At 38.9% G+C, this 24,490-nt stretch overlaps 1 protein-coding gene across 1 annotated transcript; it reads right to left on the reverse strand.

Annotated features, from left to right (window-relative positions):
* Positions 1–15,146: 15,146 nt before the first annotated feature.
* LOC142488179 (uncharacterized) lies at positions 15,147–24,104 on the reverse strand. Its single transcript, XM_075588552.1, has 3 exons — positions 23,951–24,104; positions 17,191–17,268; positions 15,147–16,825 (listed from the first exon to the last, which is right to left on the reverse strand). Exons 1-3 carry the CDS (start codon positions 24,102–24,104, stop codon positions 15,783–15,785), a joined length of 1,275 nt encoding a protein of 424 aa, XP_075444667.1. The 3' UTR covers positions 15,147–15,782.
* Positions 24,105–24,490: the final 386 nt, after the last annotated feature.

Consider the following 24,490-nt stretch of genomic DNA (forward strand, 5'->3'; position numbering starts at 1 on the left):
TCATAGGGTCCCCTCCATAATGTGGAGGTTTTGGGATCCGTGGCTCTCTGGGCATAGGAGATGGCGGAACTGGCACCAGGGAAGCTGCCTGCAATGGTGGTGCAGGCGTAGAACAAACCTGAAATGTATCCAGCCGGATGATAATGTTCTGAAGTAATCTGGAAATGAATGTCATCTGTTGGTTTTGCTGTGCGAGGCTTGTCTCTTGATCTCCAAGTAGTTCCCCTTGGAAAGATACAGCTCGCGCTACCTCAGCGGGGTCCATGTTTGGCCGAACAAAATGTGACGGTGCTCGTCTCAAATCAGGAGGCAGACTCACAGGGCTGAGGTAGGGATACAAATAAACCAACAACAACCCATGGCAGAGTCCTCTAAGAGTATCCGTAGTTGGTATAGAAGTAGGTTTTAGGGCTGGCAGCTGAGTTGCAAAGTCCAGGGGACAGGCAGAGGTCAGGGCTGGCGGCAGAGGTGACAAGTCGAGGAGGCAAGCGGAGGTCAGGGCAGGTGGAAGGCAGCGAGGTTGGGGTCATGGACAGGGGTCAGCAACAGGAGTTCAAAACAGGCAAGAGCGTAAGGCGTAACTACAAAGACTGACAGGAGCTGCAAACACACAGAACTTTGTTCGGCGACTCCCTACGGTAACTGCAGCCTTATAAAGCAGGCTGCCAGTATCCAAAATGGCCATAGAGAGCAGAAAGGGCAGGAGAGACAGAAAACCCAGACTGCAGTAAAAACCCGGCATGGATCGAACAGAATCCTTACAGCTGCACATTGAATTAGGAGCTTGATAATGGACCGGGAGGTCCAAAACGTCGCTTCCTTTTTTCTGTATTTAACCCCATGCTAGCTTGATGAATTAAAACCTTATTTATACCCTACAGAGAGTGCTACAGTGGATGTATATATATATATATATATATATATATATATATATATATATATATAATATATATATATATATATATATATATATATATATATATATATATATATATATATATATATATATATATATATATTGGATGCAGCATTGGGCTTCTCTGTCTTTTGTAATGAAGAGGTTAAGGCAGACTACCAGGTTTATTGGGGGCAGAGTGGTGAGTGAAGGGGTTAATAGCCCCAGCGTGGGTGGTTAGGCCTACCGGGAAGGTTGCAGGAGGGGTTAACCCCTTTATTACCTTAGCCATAGCAACCGCTATAGTAATGAAAGGGTTAACCCCTCCCATTATGCACCCGAGGCCTAACCACCCATCAACTACCTAATCATCAACTAACTAATGGGGCAACTACCCCATTGACTCAATCCCTCTAACCACAATAAACATTAAAATGCCTACTACCTACTGTACCAATGCACAACCCACCCCCTGTACCCCCAACAACCCCCCTAACCCATACAGTACAGAAATGGGCAAAAATTACTATTACCCAGATATGGATAATAGGGCATTTGCCCATTTAAAATAAAACATTACCCAGCCAGCATATAGTAAATAAAATGGAAACAAAATAAAACAGCGCACAACGCCAAATGGTGAAGCAAGTTCAACAATATAATTCAAATTAAAGGGGTAATATATCTGCGTACATAATAAAGGTTGGTAAAGTGCATTTAGTGTGTATCACACTGTTTACCACTCGGCAGCTGTTGTCAGGAGAGTCAGGTGTTTGCTTCTCTCAGCTAGTGCCACTCCGTTGGTTCTGGGGCAGGACGTCAATCTTTTACTCCCAAGGGGGTTTCCCTTCACGCAGCCAGGTTCAGCTGAAGGTATTGGTACTCGGTGAGATCACTCCGGCTTCCAGGCCGTCTGGAGCAGCTCCTATACCTCAGCAGGTGGATCCTCTGCACGGAGGTTAGACCGCAGCTTGCAGGGGCACACTCGGCGTGCCACGATGCTGCTCCGTCGCGGGACGCTGTGTGATGACGTCACTGTCTCCACAGCAGTGGTGGAATCGGCAGGGAGGTGATACAGTCTCTCAGAGTGTCTCACAAAGGCCCAAAACAGCACACAGGATTGGTAAAATCAGGGCAAAGCCAATGAATAGGCAATAGCCAATATAAGCAGATAGAAGGCAATAGAAAATAACATCCAACGCGTTTCGTAGAATTAACTACTTCTTCAGGGAATAATTAGGCCATTACCCAGAGGTCTTATATACCTCACAGAGATACCTTATTGGTTGACCAATTAAGAATAAACCAATCATCTAAAATAGGTAATGGTCAGTGTGATAGGGAAGATGTGTACCTTACTTTTAAAACAACAACTTTATTAACAAAAAGAAAAATACATATTAAATTAAAACTTACATATAGACAAAACCTAGCATAAATAATTAAAAACATGCTGGAATAAAAGAAACACAATATTAGTTGACTTAAAATAGACACCATCATTAATTATATAAAAAGATGTAGCTAGAAATAAAGAATAGAGCGAAGCAAGGAAAACAGAGATACAAAGATCAATAGTACATCCCCTAGGTTCAAAGGGGCGGAGGGCTAAAGATTTAATAAAGTGCCCAAATGTCCACATCCTCATTTAACCCCTTAGGGGACATAGTATCTAACTTGTGTATCCAATATGTCTCTTTGGAAGATAGTGTTTTGACTCTGTCCCCACCTCTTCTATTTACAGGAATAAACTGAATCCCCTTAAAAGTGAGACTTGACGGATCTTTATTATGGTGTACCAAAAAGTGCCTGGATACACTATGTTTTTCGAAACCATTTTTAATATTTCTGACGTGTTCCTGGATACGGACCTTAAGGCTGCGTTTGGTTCTGCCTACGTATTGATACCCACACGCACATTCCAATAAGTATACAATATGTGTGGATGTACATAAAATAAAGTCATCAATATTAAAACTTCCTTTGTGATTTGCGAATAAAATGTATGTTTGTCAGGATGTTGGTATTTACAAATTGTGCACTTACCACGGATATAGTTGCCCTTTGGTTTAGGCCCTAGCCAATTCTTTTGCGATGTGGTATTATTATTACTTATAAAAACATCACTAGGTGCTAACAAGTTTTTGATATTTTTGTCTCTCCTATAAATAAACCGTGGTTTAGTATTTAGATGTGATCCCAAAATGGGATCATTGCACAATATACCCCAGTGTTTATTAAAAACCTTTTCAATGACCCTATGAACAGAATTAAAATCTGTAATGAAGGCCACATTAAGAGTGTCATTTTTTATATTTTGACCTTCTTTGTTTTTTGTCTTGGATCTATTTTGAATTAGCATATCCTTACGATCCATATTACGTACCCTTATGATCTCTCTTTCTAGAAGTTCCTTAGGATATCCCCTCTCTCTAAATCTCAAAAATAATTTATTAGCCTGTTTGTTGAAAACCTCTAAACTACTACAGTTACGTCTGAGTCTAACAAATTGCCCCCCTGGTATTTTGTTTATCCATGTTTTTTTGTGATTACTATTCGCCATCAGCAAGTTACTAGTATCCACCTCCTTAAAGAAGGTCTCAGTCTCCACAGTGCCATCCATTTTGGAAGTAAGTCTTAAGTCCAAAAAATCTATCTGGGTGGCATCCACCTTGTGTGTGAACTCAAGGTTGTAGTCATTCCTGTTCAGGTTAGCTACAAATGCACTGGCTGAATCGTAATCACCATCCCACACACACAGGATGTCGTCTATGTAGCGTCTCCACACAACGACATTCCTGTGGTATGGTTTGTCGGGCATAATGAACTGAGACTCCCACCTTCCCACATACAGGTTTGCGAAGCTGGGGGCAAACCTAGTACCCATTGCAGTTCCGCAAACCTGCAGGTAGAAAGTGGAGAGAAACAGGAAATAGTTATGTTTCAATATGAAACTAATAGACTCTAGAATAAATTCCCTATTTAATGGATGCAAGGTGGAGTATAATTCCAAAAAGGAATTGACAGCATCCAACCCTTTCTGGTGAGGTATATTAGTGTAAAGGGATTTAATGTAACATGTAATCCATACATATGAACTCTTCCATTTGAAATCTTTAAATAAGTTTAGAACTGCTGTAGAGTCCTTCAGATAAGAGGTTAATTTTCCAACATACGGTTGGAGAAAGAAATCGACATATTGACTAAGGTTGGCTGACATAGATTGTATACCTGACACAATTGGGCGTCCAGGTGGGTCAACCAAAGCCTTATGAATTTTCGGCAGATGGTAGAATATGGGGATCCTTGGAAATTCAGAAAATAAAAAAGCAAACTCTGTTGTAGTGATGACGGATAAGGCTACTGCGTTATCTAATAGTGCTTTGAGCACCCTTAGATATTCAGCTGTAGGGTCTTTGGGCAATTTCACATAGTACGATGTATCGTTAAGAAGCCTTAAAGCTTCTTTTTCGTAGTCACACCTGTTTTGGACTACTACGCCCCCACCTTTATCTGCCTGTCTTATAATTAGGCTTTCGTCATCTTGCAAAGTTTTAAGGGCTAGGGACTCACTTACACTGAGGTTGTGTTTAATATCACCTGACTTAAAATTACGAGATAAAATATTAAAATCATTGATGACCATATTAAAAAATGTATCAATATGATGACCCTTGGAATGTGCGGGATAAAACTTGGATTGAGTTTTGAATTCAGTATGTTTAATTTCTATTTCCGTATCTGAATTACTTACAGAAACCATTGCAGCCTTGTCAGAAATAAGATCCCTATCTTGTTTCAGAAAGTGTCTCTTTAGGGTGATATTGCAAGTGAACTTATGTAGATCTTTGAACAGCTGGAAGGAGCTGGGTCCACAGGTTTTGGAAAAACTCAAACCCCTTCCAAGTATGTTCAATTGATCCTTATTCAAAACTGTGGAGGAGAGATTGAAAACCCCTTTGTTTGCTATGGTGTTCTTTCCCAAGAGTACTCTCTTCTTTTGTGCACTGGTACCTCCACGTGTTCCTCGTCTGATGTAACCCTTTTCTTCCTTTTCTCTTGGGGGGTATTCTGTATATCTTTTACTGTTTTCATCTTCCTTTCTAGTCTTGTTCTTACCAGATCTAAAAAAGAAGGTGAATCTGTTGTGGGTTCAGGTCTAGCTGGGCGTTTGGGTGAATATCTAGGGGAGATGCTGGGTGAGTATTTAGTTGTTCTCAAATGAGGGTCTTTATGCTCATATTCATAATTCCTATGTTGGCCCTGTGGCCTTTATATAGTAAATAAAACTTGCACTTACCCCTGCCTTGATGAAGGCTGTACTCATCCTCATCACTGTCTTTGTCCACTGTCAGCAACAGTAAAATAAAAATACAATCTTATGGTCTCTAACCCCTTAATCACCTTAGCAGTTAGTAACCACTATAATAATTAAAGGGTTATCCCACCCTTCGCACACTACCCACCAGAGAGGCCTAACCACTCACCCCAGAGACACTACCCCCACCCTCCACCCTGCTACCCATTGATTGGCACAATGTTAAAGCATGCCCATAAAATATGGGCATGTTTTGCCACTATAGCAATAAATGGGTAACCTAAAAAGAAAACAGTCCGAAAATAAAACACATACATAGAAAATAAACCCATTATAAATGCCAAGAAACCAATTGATTGGCACAGTGGTACATCATGCCCATATTATATGGGAAGGATTTAGCACTATGACAGTCAATGGGCAAGCTAAAAAATAAACAACCACCAAAAATATCAAATTCAATCAAAACAATCACCAAAGAAACACACCAAAAATAAACAATAAAAGGCTGTTGAGGAGCATGGCTTCTTTGGTCGAGAGCTTCTGGAGACCCCTGGAATCAGATGGTGAAAACATCTAAAGGTAAGAAAAACCATTGAATGTATGTTATTTTAATTTTTCATTTTTTTCATTGTATTTTTTAATTTGTATTTTTTTAATTGCTCATTGATTACCAATGTATTTATCTATGCTCTTTTAGGGCTATAGATACATACAGTGACCAGCAATGCATTTTTTGGCAAATGCTTGCTTTCATTTCTTTTAAATGTATTTTGTTTCATTGCTTTGTATAATTTTTGTGTTTGTTTGTTGATTTTTGTAATTCTTGTTTATTTTTTGTGTTTTGCTTTTTAATAATGGTGTTTATTTAGTTTTCTTTCTTTTATTTATTAATTTATTTTTGTGTTTTGATTTTTAATTCTGGTGTTTCTTTGGTATTTGTTATGGGGTTATACCGGCACCCCATAAAAGGGCCTGTAACTCGGGAAGCCGGGGTCCCCGGACCTGAAATCAATGCTGTTCAGCTCTGGAGACCAACTGCTACAATATTGTAATATTAAAATTAAATAACCCCCCCCGCGATCGCCTGTTAGAGGCGCGCAGTTAGCGTGACTTATTCAGTCTCTCTCTTACTGCGCGTCTCTTGCACAGGTAGAACCGGTAGGATTCACACAGCAGGGGCCCCCGCTGTATTAATCCGCTGGGCCATTAGTATGTTGCGGACCACCTCTCGAGGTTTTGATGGCATCTTGCGGTTTTTACCTCGATGTGGTCAAATCTAGGCCACTCCATCTGTACTTTACCTGCAAAGACACAGCACTCCTGACTGAGGTTCAACATTCAATTATGTTGTCTTATTTTGAGGACATTCCATATGTGTATAGTGGATAAAATAATACACTATGTTGTATTGTATTTACCTATCACCAGACATTGCCCAGATTTTCTGGAGTGAAGGAGTTTTTCACTTAAGTGGATCTGTGAGTGAATATAAGGCAACGATGAAGTACATGAACTAATCACAGGTCTAAAACTAGACACTGCCCTTCAAAATCAGACCACTTTATTTTGGATACCCAATTCACGCAATACCTTTCTTAGAGCAAACAGCTGCCATCCCAAAGCCCTGTTCAGGGGGATAACGAAAGGGCACTTTATGAGGCTTCGTCGAAATTGCTTTAGTGAGGAAGACTTTATAATTCAATCAGAAGATCTTTATGAGAACAAAAATAAAAGGAAAAAGGGTGCGCCAGGAGAGTGCCGAATTAAAATAAAATTAAGGATAAAAGGACACTAATCTAAAAATGACAATATAAAAGATAAATTAAAAATGATAAATTAAATAAATAAAGTGAAATACATATAATGTGACATGAACCAATCCGGAGCATACAAAACTGTAAAGGTCTGGCACCAAAATATTTGGAGAATATAGATGTTAAAAAAGGTGTATTCAAAACCAAAAGACCACAATACATGCAGCTTCCAAAGCAAGGAACCCCAGTCCTTGGTTGGATGAGATATGGAAAGAAATGTAAGGGAAGCGCAATAATTGGGTAATGGTAAGGAACCACCTTTAATAAATAGAATCTAACACAATGAAAAACAATATATACAAATCAATAAAATGTTGTTTACTATGACACTCATTAGCAGCAGTCTGCTTCACTTGGCACCAATCAGTGTATTACACTCATTATTGACTTTTTTTCAAGCACCACAATATTTATTGATTTGTATATATTGTTTTTCATTGTGTTAGATTCTATTTATTAAAGGTGGTTCCTTACTATTACCCAATTATTGCGCTTCCCATACCTTTCTTTCCATAGAAGATCTTTATCAATGTTTTATTGATAGAGGCTATAATCAGTATGATCTTGATTTATCGCTTAAAGAAGTTTCTTCTATGGATAGAACTTCACTGTTGAGACACCCTAAGAAGAGGAGATCACTTAATGTCAGTCCCTCATTCATCACACCTTTAAGTAGACAAGCACAGTGTATTAGGTCTATATTCCAAAAACACTGGAGTATCTTGTCACTAGGGGCCTCATGCAGTAAGCGTTGATAAGGGAATTATCGCCATTTTATAGCCAAAATTGGGTTTGAGATTCAGTAAGCGCCGATAAGTGCTTGATATCGCCATGTTTCGGAGCCGATTATTTTGTTATGGGCAGTCGGCTGCCGATAAGCCTGTTTTCGCCACTGATCGCCACTTTTTTAAATAGGCTGGATTCAACATAAAAAAAACAGCTTATCGGGGCTGATCGGCACTACGAAATTGAGATGTTATGGCCAATTTCTCCCGCCAACTAAAGTTGGCAGTTTGGAGGGGAGAACGATCGCTAAGGCTGCCGGAACGGCACTTAGAAAAAAAAATCTTCTGTACATCAATGGAGTCAATGGAGCGGGGACGTATAACAGTATAGTACTGTTTACGTTTCATTGCTCACAATACAAACGTCATTTGCATTACAGTGTGGGGGCATTCCCTGCATTGTGTCACAGCTGACGTGTATTATTTGCATAACATTATACTTTTACATGTTTGCAGCATTTGCGGGTCACATTACTCATCATGTGATGATGTGCCAAGGGAAAATACTATACTCAACTCTTAAAGGAGAACCTCACATCATATCACACATTTTACTGAACTGAGCGACAATTATTTACATGATGTTACACATGTCACACATGTCACACATACACAGTATATTCATCTTCCTTTACATTACACAATGCTTGTAATGTGACACGCATCTTTAAACGTTCATGTACATCTAAATTCTCATGTTTACATATACTTTTGGGTCCTCCCTATTTTCATGACGTCACTTATTGGACGCTCAATCACATTGCATGTTTACATTGTAACCGTAGCATTACAAGCACTTCAACCTAACTTATACACACATGTACAGTAATTCAGCATTGGGACACCTTGTAAACTCATTCTATACCAACTATCCTCATTACACAAATGCATGCATATGCACACGACTATTCATTGTTGTCAACATGTCACAATAACATGCCTAATTACACATGTTACACAAAACTTTTCCCACGTCAATCTCAGCCTTTTTGCCTAATTACATGACTGACTGTTGCGTTCACAAGTGTTACATGCATTGCACATGCAACTATTTATTTGCAAGCAATGTTTCTACAAAGGTTCACGTCACATCATTGCCAAATATCATCATTCCCTGCAGAATACACACAACAAATACTTATAACAAGAACTGCACACAGCTTGCCACAGAAGTACTTTATTATGTTAATGTAACACCTTGCATTTTACTATGTCACCTGACATCATCACATACCTATTTAAAGGACGCCCATTACCTGATCATTCACAGCTACTCATTTCAAAATGTTGAGATTGTTTAGGAGACGGAGGAACATTCTTTTCTATGACATGCTTGATGATGAAGACAATCATATAGGGCAAGGGAGGGACACACCGAGGGACAGTGACAGGGACAGTCACGCGGATACGACAGAGACAGGGAGAGGGACAGGAGATCAGAGGAGAAGACAGAGGAGACAAGTTGTGCCTCGTCCGCGTCTGTACAGGGAGAGAACCCTGTTAGATGGGATGAGTGAGGAGGAGATTGTAAGTCGCTATCGTTTGAGTTCAGCAGCAATCTTAGCTCTTTATCAGGAGATAAGGGGAGATTTAGATTTTTTCACAGCCAGAGGTCGTGCAGTCCCTGGGCTTGTTAAAATGCTGTGCTCATTACATTATCTTGCTTCCGCGTCATACCAGACAACTGTGGGCATAGTGGGCGGGGTCTCGCAATCTACATTCTCGCGGGCCTTGACCCAGTTTCTCTATGCACTCAATAGACGCGCTAGGAATTATATTCATTTTCCTACAGAGGCGACAGAGTGGCTGGAAGTCAGGACTGGCTTTTATAATATAGCAGGGATACCATGTGTGCTGGGTGCAATCGATTGCACACATGTTGCTTTGATTGCACCTAGTCAGAGTGAGCATGTGTACCGCAATCGTAAGCACTACCATTCACTCAATGTACAGGTGGTATGTGATGCCACGATGAGGATAATGCATGTGGTACCCAAATTCCCTGGTTCCAGTCACGATTCCTCTATCCTGAGGAACTCTTCAGTCTTCCATGCGTTCGAAGAGGGACATTTTGAACATGGTTGGCTGCTGGGTGAGTACACATTTACATGTTCTAACACAAAACACATTTTTATTTAGGAATGTTGGCATTGTACAATTTGATCACTAATGTCAGCTTATGTGTGCTCCATTCATTATAGGTGACTCAGGATACGGAATTAGGCCGTGGCTCTTGACTCCGGTGCTAAACCCTCAAACTGAAGCAGAGGAGAGGTACAATGCAGCCCATATATCTACAAGATCTGTTATAGAGAGGACATTTGGCCTACTCAAGACCAGATTTAGGTGTCTGGACAGAACTGGTGGGGCTCTTCTATACAAGCCTCAAAAAGTGTCTGATATTATCCTTGCCTGTTGCATTTTGCACAATGTTGCACTCAGGCACAATGTACAATCAGACCTAGCTGAGCCTTTGGTAGACGAGCATCCCACCCATGTAGCTGCTGAAAATGAACAAACAGCCAGTGGTGGCCAGACACGCCAGAATCTCATCAATTCATTTTTTTCTTGTAAGTAAAAACATATATGTTCCAAGTTCTACTTTTATAGTTACATTATGTTATCTTAACAATAATGTTTTTTTATATACCCTTCTGGTAGGACACAGATGAATATGGGTTGCACACCTTTCTTTTCTCTGATGTGTGCACAAAGGGATGTGGCACCGGTATGTTATTGTTGCACAGGTTATATAATCCCTCTTCAATTGTACTTTAGTTGTGTGTATGTGAATACAACTGGGGTAACAAAGCACTAATATTTTAGCATTGTGTTGTTCCTTATGCTAACACAATACACATATTATGCCCATACTCATTCATGCTTCTAGTATGCTTACATACAATGTTATTGGTGCAGTGTAACATGTACATCCATATGATGTGTACACCAGCCTGATTTACATTTTGAATGTCATGAAATATACATGGTGTTGCACATTTAACACCAAATACACACTTTGCTGTGTTGTTTACGGTACTGAAGATGGCATGTCAATGTTTGCAATTTATATATTGTTCCTTTGCATTATAGGTATATCTCCAGTATGACTGATCATGGTATGTATATTTGCTGACATCTCTCATAAGATGTGCCTACTTCAATCTTCCTATAATTATTTGAAGTCAAAACCCAACATATTGGTTTTAACACAAATGTAACATACATGTACTTTCTGTATCATGTATATGCATTTAGCTACTCTTGAGCTTTCATGTGCATTGTATTAGAAAATGATTACTCACATTTCATCACATTTTATGTATGTTTCCTTATAAATTCCATTAATGTAATATAGATGTGTTTGGAGACAAGGGGATAACTGTACTTATTTGTTTACTTACGGGAGCTCATTCATCACGGATGAAATTGACTGATCCTAACACTCCATGCATGAATGCCTGTAATCACAACAATGCGTACTACATCTTATATTTAGCAATGTAGGTGTTTTTTAATGCTAGGAATTAATAGTCAACATTAATTTACATTTGTGACATGTGTATGTATAAGTCACACGTGTGTGGATGTGTCCTACATGTACCAAGTGTAAAACTGTTAACAGAAAACACAATTTTGTTGCAAATGTTACTGTCATTTAGCATTTCTAATTTACCAATATGACAATGTTGGTAATATTTTTGCAATATAAATCACGTCACTTCATCATTATCATGATGATAATTATCAAGTATTCTCACAATTGTAACGTCAATCACGTGCACATTAGCATAGACACACTTTGTAAGACAACTGTTTGTGTCTGTATCAATTTGTGTAGGATCCATGTATAACACCGACAAATGATAACACCAGCTTTATTATGGTAGCTTATATCATCATATTGACTATACTATGTATTTTTAGAACGTTTAATAAACACAGTAAACTATAGTTAGTTAGGTTAATGAAATATACACAGAAACGTACTTCATTACATGATGTTGATGTCATAATCAGAACATCATGCATTGTAGGGGACCACAACATCTGGCCAATAACATTATTTGCTACAGTCCCAAACCATTTTATCAACATACCCATGTAACAAGAGATTTTTAACAAGAAATGGCTAGTTGGTTGTAAGTGTCCTTTACATTGGGAGAAGGAGTGGCTCAGTGAGTAAAGACACACACTGGCACTGAGAGTTTGAAGCAGGGGAGTCTGGTTCAATTCCCGGTGTCGGCTCCTTGTGACCTTGGGCAAGTCACTTTATCTCCCTGTGCCTCAGGCGGCAAAAAATAAATTGTAAGTTCCACGGGCCAGGGACCTCAGCCTGAAAAATGTGTCTGTAAAGCGCTGTGTACAACTAGCAGCGCTATACATGAACATGCTCATATTATAATTATTATTATTATTATTATTGTTACATAGTTTCGACAGTCATACGTTCCATTACACAATAGAATTCACAAATGTGTTAGCAGAGTGGGAATGGTTGTTATATATAAAACACACCATGCCATAAAATGATAGTAGTCATTAAAGAACACTCAATAAAAATTCATGAGGCACTGTTTTGCAACATCATTATGTTAATTAAGTGCTTATGCAATATAGGCATAAGGGTATCACATTTTTAATTGTTTGTTAATAAGCACTGCAAGCAATATAAAATTAGTTCCATATGTAGTATAGTAGTCGGTGGCTCCGCCTCACAATCATCTCATATAAAGGTAGACTCTTCTGAAATCATACATTGATCCGATTGTATCTTCCCCGACATCTCTGAAATACAGCAAACACATGATGGTCAAATATGGCACCTTACTATATATGTATCCGTGACAACGCATTACACAGCTCTATATGATTGTGTACATACACACGTCACTCACTTATATGTTAGAAGTACAAGTGTACATCAGTATGTAATGTTTCTTTAAATTTGTAGCAGGCATAACTATGTATATGATGTGAACGTTAAACATACTGGACACCTGTACCGTGTATGAGTCTCACTGGATGTGCTAAAAACTGAGCTTTGTCTGTGTTTTATGTTCTGTCTCTGGTTTTAAGTATATGATGTGAACGTTGCCTGTATACTGAAAAATGTGCGCGCACATCTTAGTGTGCGCACGCACTTCAGGCTTGGCTGCACTAACTGTTAGCGCATGCGCAAAACAAAGCGTACGTTGTGCGTTCAATACATCTTGAAAATACCATTAAACATAAAATCTTTATTTCAAATACAATGAATACGAAACTACATTCGTTCTAAACGAGTACATCTGTATTCTTTTTAAACAGACGTGTTTGGACAGAAAGGACGGCCGATAACACAATGCGCAAATGCAATACGTGTGACGTCATGTTAAACCAGCGTGAAACGCACGCTAACACTCCTCCCACTCAATTAACATTCGGCTAACGCCCACTTTACGGCTACAAACACTGAGCCGCACACATGACACACTGCAGTTACCGTTACTATAACAAAACATGACAGCCAATAGGCTTTGAGGCGCGCACGTCGCTTGGGGGCGGGACTTACATCCGTAATCCTTTTTAAGGACGCCTTGGGCCATGACAAGGGTCCCACGTCATACGTGGTGGACCCGCTTTTAAATGTTGCATGATAACAAAACAGGTATGTGTTAGAGTTATGTTAAAATGTTGCTAATATGGTTAAAGGGATAGGAAAGTACGTATATTTATTCCGTCAGCAATGTGTACTACTCTTTCAGGTTATACTATATTGTATTCGGCAACAATTTCTTTGTGATCGCTACATGTTATGCAGTCTGCAATGTTACGCTGTATCCACGCATTGAAAGGGAAAATGGTGGTTAAAAAAAAAAAAACATTTAAACGCACAGTCAACGCATAACGGTTGTTATATTTACCATTCTTCTAGAATTAACTCTTCGTCTGGCTGCAACTGGTCGCTCCAGAAATGCAAGGCATTTTCATCCACGCTTGACCCACCCGCTGAATCCAGTATGACACACATCTCCTCCATGAAGCGCTCATAGGAATCGCCACTGCTTTCTTCAAACAATTGGTCGGGAGGTAGGTTCATTTCTTCTGGTTCCCATTCCAATGCATTTTCAGCTGAAAGGCTTGGTACATAATCATAGTACTTTTGTTGTTGTACAATGTGGGTTTCAGGAAGGGAGGGTGCAGATATTGCAGCAGGTATCGATTCACACGGAACAGTAGTAGCGGATCCATTGCTATTGGCATTAGGAATAAATATGCCTTTCACAACAATATATGTGCCCTCTTTCAGGGTAAAATGCTTTTCCTTTGCAATCTTCCAGAAACCATAGGTGTGTTCTAGCTTATCCTGCACACGTTCAAAAAAGTCATTAGTTGATAAAGTGAATCTTATTGAGGAATTAAAATTCCGCGCATGCCTACGGTCTTGGTAATAAGGATATTTAGCTCGAATCAAATCATAGATTTGGCGTGTGCTTGCTTTGTGTCCGCGACTGTTTAAAATTGCTTCTGAAACCATGTACTTATACCCTAAAAGGGGATTCATATTGTTAACGAATTCATCAGCCATGTCAGAGTAGCACAAAAGATGTGTGCAGTTCTGTCTTCTTTGCTCATCAAAATGATTCTGCTCAATGGCTAACAAATTCCTGTGTTTCGTTTTCAAGGTCAACAAAAGTAACTACTTTTACTCCTTATTTCAAACGCCAATTGGATGTGTCCTTTTAATTGGGTTAAGTTTTGTGGTTAGTGATAGGCGAATGTGGGAAAAACATGTATCATTTTTTTATCTCGTTTGTGAAAACATTCCTACACTTATTTCAGTAACATTGAGTTTTCTAGAAAAATAACAAAGAGCACTGTGTGAAAATAGTGCTTAGACAGCCATATCAGTAAATACACACACCTGCAAAATGAAATGTTTTTTTCCCACATACATTTCTGTGTGTATTTGAAAGTCTGGTTAACTACCTGTCTGCATGAGTTTAAATACGTGTGTATCTATATATATATAAATATATCTCTCTCATAAAAATATATATATATAGTGTATATTGTACTATATGTATAGTGTGTGTGTGTGTGTGTGTGTGTGTATATATGTATATGTATATATATATATATATATATATATATATATATATAATGTATCTTTTTTTTTTTTTTTTTATATTGCAGGAGTACACACAACATATTGATGGCAGTAAGTAGGCCTTGTATGAAACCTATTTAAATGGTGATAAACATGAGTGAATTAAGTAATAAACATTTGTTTGCACCCAATAATGTTAGAGGCTCACACTTAGTATAGTTGTCAAACATTAGGCCTGTATTATTAAAATAGTGTGTTTTCACAAGGAAGCATGAAGTGTATGTTTTTTGTAAATACATCTATACCAGTTTAGATAGTACTATATATATACACACACACACACACACACACAGTGTGTGTCTGTGTGTGTGTGTGCATATATCAATACATACTACATATATTTTAGTATAAATTCAGAGATGTTCTTGAAACAAGAACACATAAATGATTAAAGGACAACATTACAATGGCCACCAAAGGTAAGTAATATTTAACACAAAATCCTGCTGTACACGTACAAGAAAGATGTTTGCAGTTAAATAGGTGCTTTTATAATTGCATGAAAATAATATGCACATGCAATGATTACATCAATTAACACACCCAAATGCAATGTTTTGCTGCAAAGTCAATGGCAGCTTCTCTAAACTTAGCAACTGGCTCCTGGTGGAGCATTACTGAACAGACGATTAATACATCAATATTTATAACACTATTCATTAATTAGGAGTGTTAACATTTCCAAAAATTCACGTGTACAAGAACATACTTGAAAGTTTGGAAACAACACAGTCTTCAGCATACATACAATAGTAATTAGATAATCTGAAGTCAACAAAACAAGGCCAAAGACATATTTTGTGAATTTTAAAATTTATTTTTTTTGTTCTTTTTGCGAGCGAGTAACAGGCCTGCTTGTTGTCTCTTGAATTTTCCTTTTTCTTTTGCCACCAACTTTAGGTACAACAGAGCCACTTTGACTGGCCTCTGGCACTTCACGGGCAGGGCTTGTGGCCAGTGACTCACCTACAGGGCTTTTGGGCAGTGACTCACCTACAGGGCTTTTGGGTAGTGACTGTTCACCTACAGGGCTTGTGGCCAGTGACTCACCTACAGGGCTTGTGGCCAGTGACTCACCTACAGGGCTTTTGGGCAGCGATTCACCTACAGGGCTTTTGGGCAGCGATTCACCTACAGGGCTTTTGGGCAGTGACTCACCTACAGGGCTTTTGGGTAGTGACTGTTCACGGACAGGGCTTGTGCCCACTGACACATGTGAGCAAGTTGGTAGACACTGCACAAGTGATGGTTGGTCTGTTTCATGTGTGTCTTGTTTTGTTTTTGTCGCCTCCTTTGTAGGTGTCTGCTGCTGAATTTGTACAGATGGCAGCGGTAGGATGTCATCAGGAACCTGCACAGCAATGTCTGCTACTTGACCGGTAACATTTGGGCCTGGTGAATGAATATCAGATGAATGTGGTGAAAACTGACCTGCATGAACAGATCCGGGCTGGGAGGTGTTGAATTGTGGTACATTAGTCATTCTCCAGTAATTAGCTTGTGTTTGCTGAACAACTAATGCTTCGAATGAGGTGTTGATTTTTTGCAACTGTTTAGGCACTTCAATGAAGACTCTGTGGAGATGTGCCAATTGTGAAACTGTTTCTTCCTGCAGTGCAATCATCCTTTCCAGCACTGTCATCAGGTCAGAATGGCGACGATTTTCTGCTTCCACAATTTTTCCCTCAGAAGCTACAATTGCATCATATGTGGTTTTTGCTGGACGATTTGGCGGTAAAACAGTTTCAATTGGAACCTCTTCATGGTCACTTGCTTGTATTTGTGTGTCTATGGCGGCGGCGGCGGCATCATCATCATCATCATCATCATCATCATCAAAATCCTCTTCATCATGTTCTACAAATAAATGTACACATTATTAAATGGCATGTTAATCTCTGCTGTGTTACTATGTAATTCTACTGTGTCATAAGTAACAACTAACATGTTTCCATACGTTTTATAACCTCACATTAAAAACTACCTTGACTTAAGAATAATGTTTGGACTCAGTATGAAATATGAATGAATGAAAACTTGCTGTAAACTCACAACTCCTACATGATAGTTAACATCACTAACACAATACAAGTTGCCTTACACTTCATTTTCACTGACACTAAGTAATCCTATTTAAAGAAGATGTGCAAAACAAATAATGAACATGACAACATAACATATAGAAGAGCACATATTATATGGCCACCAACTGATACACTCACCTTCTAGGTGTGTTGAGCTGGCTGACCCAGGTGAAGACACTTGTTCAGTCTCAGGTGACACATGTCCTTCAGGGGCAACTATATATAACAATAACATAAGTTTTACATTTACATGTGTAAATATTGAACAAACAGTTATTGTATGTTCTGTATTTATGAGTACCTAATAGCATCATTTCCTTAACCCAAAATGTGTGTGTGAAAGTGAACATAAATAGTTGTAATAACAATGTACATGCCTGTGTACTTAGAACTTTTGAGTTCCCTAACATAAAACATACTATGTTCCTGCAGTAATGCGTGAGGATAAATAGATAAAATTTGTACATAAAAATCATATGTTGTGTAGTGATATCAGTATCATAATGTACATAACTATCATGAGATGACCATTCACAATGGTTATCATGAAGGTGGTCATATTGCAAAAAGTGTTGTTTTTGGTAGAGGATATGTGTGGTACATTAATATAAGATGTGGCACACATGAATGTGGCTGTGACTAAACAAGACAACACATGCAGTGTGTGATAATGTGTCGTTGATAGTAGTAGTTCAACTATAGATATGAGTGAACTAATGTGTGACGTACGCTTTGATAAGTAATGAGTTGTTGGGGCATTTAGTAGCTAAAGTGAAGCTTTCAAATGAGTGTGATTAACTTCAGTTGTGCTAGTCAGGTTGTAAGAACGGTATTCCCTTCCCCAAAAAGCCTAATCAGCCACACCTTTCAATTACTTGAAACAGGTGAAAATGGTGTGAACTAAGTTGACCCTAAAATGAGGCTGCAATTAGTGTGTGTGCTGAACCCCACCCCCTCTGTTGAAGTGTATGCTGTGATGAGATATTAATTGCAGCTGCTTTAACACAATGGTAGATGAGCTAAATAGTCGTGTGCAGTTTTTAAGTTATGAAAACAATGACATAAAATATGATACGTGTGCCTCATTATGCTGTCTGTATATGAGTTAAAGCAAAAATGGACCTTTTCATAAACAACTATAGATGTGTTAGTGCAAGTGATGTTTGTAGGCCGTTGCATGCAATATATTTGATGCATGCTTAAAATAGGCAGTAATGTCATGTTTGTCGGAGTAAAATAAATAAAATACACAATAATATTCTACATATTTCTGTTCTGTACCTGTAGCTAGTAATAATTTCTGATTAACATGTGTTACACATGTGTACTACCCTGTTGTTCCCCATCTTCGCCCACCATCAATTGCTTCCACTGCAGCAATGCATTTTGGGAATTCACATGTAAATGAGCACGCAATGGCACGTGCTATATTAGTTACTGCTTTTAGTAGGACTACAACATATATGTCTATTTTGAGATATATATATATACAGAATCAGACATACACATATATAGATACAGGTATGCTTATATTGTGAAGACAGTATAAAAAGCAGTGTAACTATGCAAAATAACTGTAAGCAACGACACGCCTAGTACAGTAATATTTCTCACCTGGTGGAAATTGTGAGGGGTAAATTCCTATATCACGGTCACCAGGTAAGCCTTCCACGACGACGGGAAGTAATTTTGCCCGAAGCAGCTCCTCCAATGGACTTAATATGAGACGTTGTGGTGTGGGCCCACCTCCAGTGCCAGTAGCATGCACGCGTTGGTGTTGTATTTTCTTTTTCAATTTGGACCTAATATCATCAAATCTCTTGTGACAATTCCGCTTGTCCCTCACATGATTCCCACACGCATTGACACCAATGACTATTGTGTCCCACATTTCTTTTCTGCTTGCTGAACTTGTCCGCCCTTGAAAAACATATAAAATATATGAGGTAAATGAATAATAATAGAAGCACCAGTTTCCTACACTGCTAGCTGTTCCAAGAGATAGCAAACATGCTGTTTTATGTGTAATATGTGAAGCACATGAGCATTCACTACTAAACCTATACATGTAAGCAAGGTTGCATTCATATTGTATGCAGTTATGGCAAATTGACCGCCTGTGTTTAGTTGTCCTTGTAAGGCATGATAAAAAGCTGTGTTTCCAGACTAATTAACATAGAAAGATATTGTGAACCCATATTTGCATATGAACAAAACTCAGATGACCTAGGATCACATGTATTTGAATAATAAATGTAAAGGTACACTTACCTAGTAAATGTCCATATATACTGTCATAGTGCTCCAGAATGCCAGTGACAAGAGCTGTATTTTCCTGGTCATTGAAGCGAGGATTACGTGGCTTCTCCACACGTTTCTTCCGAGCAGGTTTAGGGTCAGAGCTTGGCTGGTGCTGACTGGACTCTCCTTCTTCCAATGGAAGAGCCTCCAAAAGCTGGCCACCAGCAAGCACGCCACCACCAGACACCCCATCAGCAACTGCGCCACCAGCAGCACTCACAGCACCAGCACTCCCACTCCTAGCACCAGCACTCCCACTCCTAGCACCAGCACTCCCACTCCCAGCAACAGCACTCCCACTCCCAGCAACAACACTCCCACTCCCAGCAACAGCACTCCCACTCACAGCAACAGCACTCCCACTCACAGCAACAGCACTCCCACTCACAGCAACAGCACTCCCAGCAACAGCACTCCCACTCCCAGCAACAGCACTCCCACTCCCAGCACCAGCACTCCCACTCCCAGCAACACCACTCGGTGCACCAGCAACATCACTCCCCTGAACAGTACGTTCACTCCGACGCGTACTCGCACGAGTAGCACTCCCACTCCCACCAGCATCACTCTTCCCACGCTTTGCGGGCATACTTCCAGCACTCACAAAAAACAGACAACTAATGTACAGCCAATCACACGAAACACTTCCACATATAAAACAAGACAAAGATGTAAACAAAACAACAATGGACAAAGCTCACCCAATACACAACAAGTCTCTCCGTCAATATGCAAATGTTCAATCAGCCAGCTCTGTGCGTCTCTCTCTCTCTCACTCCCAACAACACAGAGAATGATTAGCAGTACACGTTGCCTTTAAATATGGCGCGCAATCCAAAACATGCTTGTTTCGCCTGATTCAGCAAGATTTGTGATTGGGCAACCTATCAGCACCCCGCCACGCACGCCGATACACCTGTGTGTGATCGGATAATCATCGTGAGAGTGGGCGGATTTGTTTTCGGGTTGATTTTGAATGTATTCGGCACTTACTGCATACGGAGAGGAAAAATCGCCATTAACATGACTAATCGGTAAGCTTGCCGATTTCACTTAATCGACGCTTACTGCATGAGGCCCTAGATCCCATTCTAAAACCATATGTCTCCTCAGGTCCTAATATAATCTTTAAGAGAGCTAAAACTATAGCAAATACACTTTCGCCAACTCTCTTTAGACTTTAGACAGAAAATGAGTCATTATTACCAAAGGGATCGTTTAAATGCAACCATTGCAAAATATGTGATAGAATGAATTCTAAACATACATTTACATCTACAGTTACAAGGGAAACCCACAAAGTGAGGTCATTTATCAATTGTAATTCAACTTTTATAATTTATCTTCTAACTTGTGGCTGCGGGCAACAATATGTCGGCAGATCCACAAGATGTTTAAAAATTAGAATCATGGAACATTTACGCTTAATTGCTAAAAGAGATCAGAATCATCCGGTCCCAAAGCACATCACCTCCTGTAACATTGATCTTTTTAAATTCCAGGGCATTGAATATATCCCACCTCTACCAAGAGGAGGAGATAGAACTAAGGTGTTAGATAAACGTGAGGCTTTTTGGATCTTTACCCTTAGGACTAGGACGCCATTAGGGATGAATGTTGAGTGGAACTTGGGATCCTTCCTTTAGATCGATTTTTGGGTTTTTCTTTAGATTATCTTTCTTTAGATTATCCGTCTTTGGGAATTATTCTTAATGTTCATTTTTGCTATAAATGTTATGTACATAAAAACTAGTTATATATAAGATCTGACCTCCTTTGAATGATAATGTGTTAAGTTCCTATTGATAGACTGATTTATATTGATTGTGTGGGTCTGTGGCCTTCCGAGTCTAGAGTGGTTCACATCCACATTATTAATGCTACAGTTATTATCTCTAATCATTTTCATGTTACTGATTGTGCCTCATCTGATTAATAATGATTAATACTGTTTCTTGATTTCTCATGATGTATTGATTTGTATTTATGATGTTGATGTGTGACCACTCTGAGTCTAGAGTGGTTCACATTTACATCATTGATGTTATCTCTTTTATCCCTTGCCTCTATTTCTTGCCCATGTTGTTGTTCTTCTCTGTCCCATGTTTGGAGCAGATGACATCTTTTCTCTTTATTCATAATGTTTGGGATGTTGAGCCAGGACAGGGTGAGGATTTGTTACATGATCATATCTAAAGATTTAGGTATATGTGTTTTCATAGTGTTGTATACCAATACAAAGGATTGATGTAAGATAATCCACAATGTTAAATATAAATTTTGTGGTCATACTATACATTATTTCTATAAGAGAAATTTTCCAATGTTTACTAAGTAATGTTTAAATTCCATCTTATGCTCTGTTTCGCATGCACTAGTATATATGATTCATTATATTTTATTTAAAAAAAAAATAGAAACTGAAATGTAATATTGTCATCAAGTAACTTATTGGTCATGTTGATTTTTGTTACTCTTTAATATGTTACAAGTATGGATTTTATATACTATTGCATGAATACCAATACATTCAAAGTTTAACCATGTCCTGGTGATGCCTCAGCTATATTTTCAGTCATTAATGTATTGCCTGACTTTATTATTTTCAAATGCTCTGTGGCTAAGGTACTATACAGAAGACTTGCATATTGTTTTCAATATAATTTTTATTGTTGTTTTTTAAATTTACTTAGTTTGTTTTTTGTTCGTTATATTTTTATTAATAAAGTTGCTTTTATTGTATAGTTCTGTAGGCCTATCCGCTGCTCCAATGGTGGAGTGCGCCGCATGCACGTGGCCCGGTACATGGTCCCGCGCTTCTGACGTCCCTCTTTGGTAGAGCAGTGAGCGGGTAGTTGTGTCCTCCTGTCTGCATCTCCCATGGGGGCGTGCGTTGCATGCGCGCGGCTCTACATGTGGTCGCGCGCCTCTGACTTTGCTCCCTGCGATGTGGTGGGTAGGCGGTCTCAGAGCCTGTGTTTTGATCCTATGAGGGCGTACGTTGCGCGCGCATGGCCCGGAATGCAGTTGCGCGCTTTTTGACATCAATCCCGGCAGTGCAATGGATGGTCAGGTATGTGTATAAAATAAGTACAGTTTACTTGGACCCTACACCTTGATAAAGTGCATCGGCATAAAACGCGTAGGTGCGTTTGTCTAGTCCATTATTTTTTGAGCCTGCAATAAATTGATCTGATTACTTGGAGGTTGCTTGCGGATTTTTTCACTTTTCAAGATTGGAGGTCCTCTTTCTGTGTTCTGTCACACACTACACTTCTAACACACACACACACACACACACACACACACACACACACACACACACACACACACACACACACACACACACACACACACACACACACACACACACACACACACACACACATATATATACACATATATATATATACACATATACATACATATATGTGTGTGTGTATGTGTATATATATATATATATATATATATATATATATATGTATATATGTATATATATATATATATGTATGTATGTATGTATATATGTATGTATGTATGTATGTATATATGTATGTATATGCATATGTATATGTATGTATATGTGTGTATATGTGTGTGTATGTGTGTATATGTGTGTGTGTGTGTGTGTGTATATATATATATGTGTGTATATATATGTGTATATATGTGTATACATTCCTTTAATATCACGATTAATCAGGAAATGAGATTGGTTTTTGTAAAGACTTCAACAAATGTTAAGAAAATGAAAAGCAGCATGGTAGATTTTAATCACCAACATTGTGAAACTTTATTTTATTTCAACATTGTTACAAGTTGTACTCTTTTCTACAGGAGAAATTATTACCATGTTATCCAGATTTTACCATATGTTGTTTTTCCTATATAAAAATATCTAATTATTAAATGGCAAGGTCTTATTCTGGTGTGTCAGATTTGCTGGGAGACACCCTGACAATGTTAATGAACTTTTTGTGGATTCCAATACTGCCTAAAGTATGTGGCTGTGCCATGTACAGACAATATAAAACCTCTTGAAGTCTTATAATTTGATCTGCATATCATATTAGAGCTAAGAGCAATTCTCCAACCACAAGCCCACTAGTTTAAAGTTTGCCCAAGACCCTTCTACACTGAAGAGATCAGTGTATAAATCAGTCATAGGATTTAGGTACCATGTGATAGTGTTGTTGTTGTTGGTGGTGTTGTTTAATAGTAAACATAAGGGAGGCAAGAAAATAAAACATGGGTGTATATACAGTTGTGTGAAAAAGAAACATACAAAACCACTAACACATACAAGACAACAAACAGCTGAGACAATCAAATGACTGATTTACATAAAAAACATTTAATATCACAACTCAATGTATACAATATAAACACTATAAAATTAGGTCACATGTGCACTCCGACACTAGCTAAGCTGGCCGCTTACCAGACATCAATAGTAAGAAGGCGATGGATATATCTGAGAGTATCCCCTCTCGTGTTGGCAAATATCAGATCCCAGACGTCTCACTCGATCAGCAGGGGCTTCCGAGGGGGTTTCTCCTTTTCCTCCACAGCAAACACCTCAGCTGGGCAGACAAACCGGGCAGCGTGTCGCAGGAGCAAGTGTCACCACGTGTGCAACAGCAGCGCAGGACACCAGCACGCAGCAGCCAGCCTACGGCGTAGTCAATGGACATAGCGCCATAGTCAAGCTCCATAGATATAACCTTTTTTTCCTTTTCTTTATCTGACATAGGGTGGCAGAGTTATATCATAGGCTGCTGGTCTCTCTTAGGAGTTTTTATTAGCGCTGCCTTTGTTTTTTGTTGTTGTGTGATAAAGAAAGTACACCCTCTTTGAATTCTATGGTTTTACATATCAGGACATAATAACAATCATCTGTTCCTTAGCAGGTCTAAAAATTAGGTAAATACAACCTCAGATGAACAACAACACATGACATATTACACCGTCATGATTTATTTAACAAAAATAAAGCCAAAATGGAGAAGCTATGTGTCACATATATAATTATTATGTCTCACTAAATACAAAATCTTTTTGACAACCTCGTGGAGTGCTGCCTCTGATATTCGCTCACACGGTATCGTATCACCTATTTTGTTCATATAGGATTTGA

Source organism: Ascaphus truei, chromosome 2 (genome assembly GCF_040206685.1).
Source record: "Ascaphus truei isolate aAscTru1 chromosome 2, aAscTru1.hap1, whole genome shotgun sequence".
Lineage (NCBI taxonomy): Eukaryota > Metazoa > Chordata > Amphibia > Anura > Ascaphidae > Ascaphus > Ascaphus truei.

What these genes read in the sequence shown, in the direction of transcription:
- LOC142488179 (XM_075588552.1), bottom strand. Translation starts at nt 24,104, where the DNA reads ATGTCAGATAAAGAAAAGGAAAAAAAGGTTATATCTATGGAGCTTGAC. An exon ending in CTCCTGCGACACGCTGCCCG is followed by an intron (nt 17,269 to 23,950) that starts GTTTGTCTGCCC and finishes TGTTATATATAG; the next exon opens with TTGCCCCTGAAGGACATGTG. An exon ending in CAGCTCAACACACCTAGAAG is followed by an intron (nt 16,826 to 17,190) that starts GTGAGTGTATCA and finishes ATTTATTTGTAG; the next exon opens with AACATGATGAAGAGGATTTT.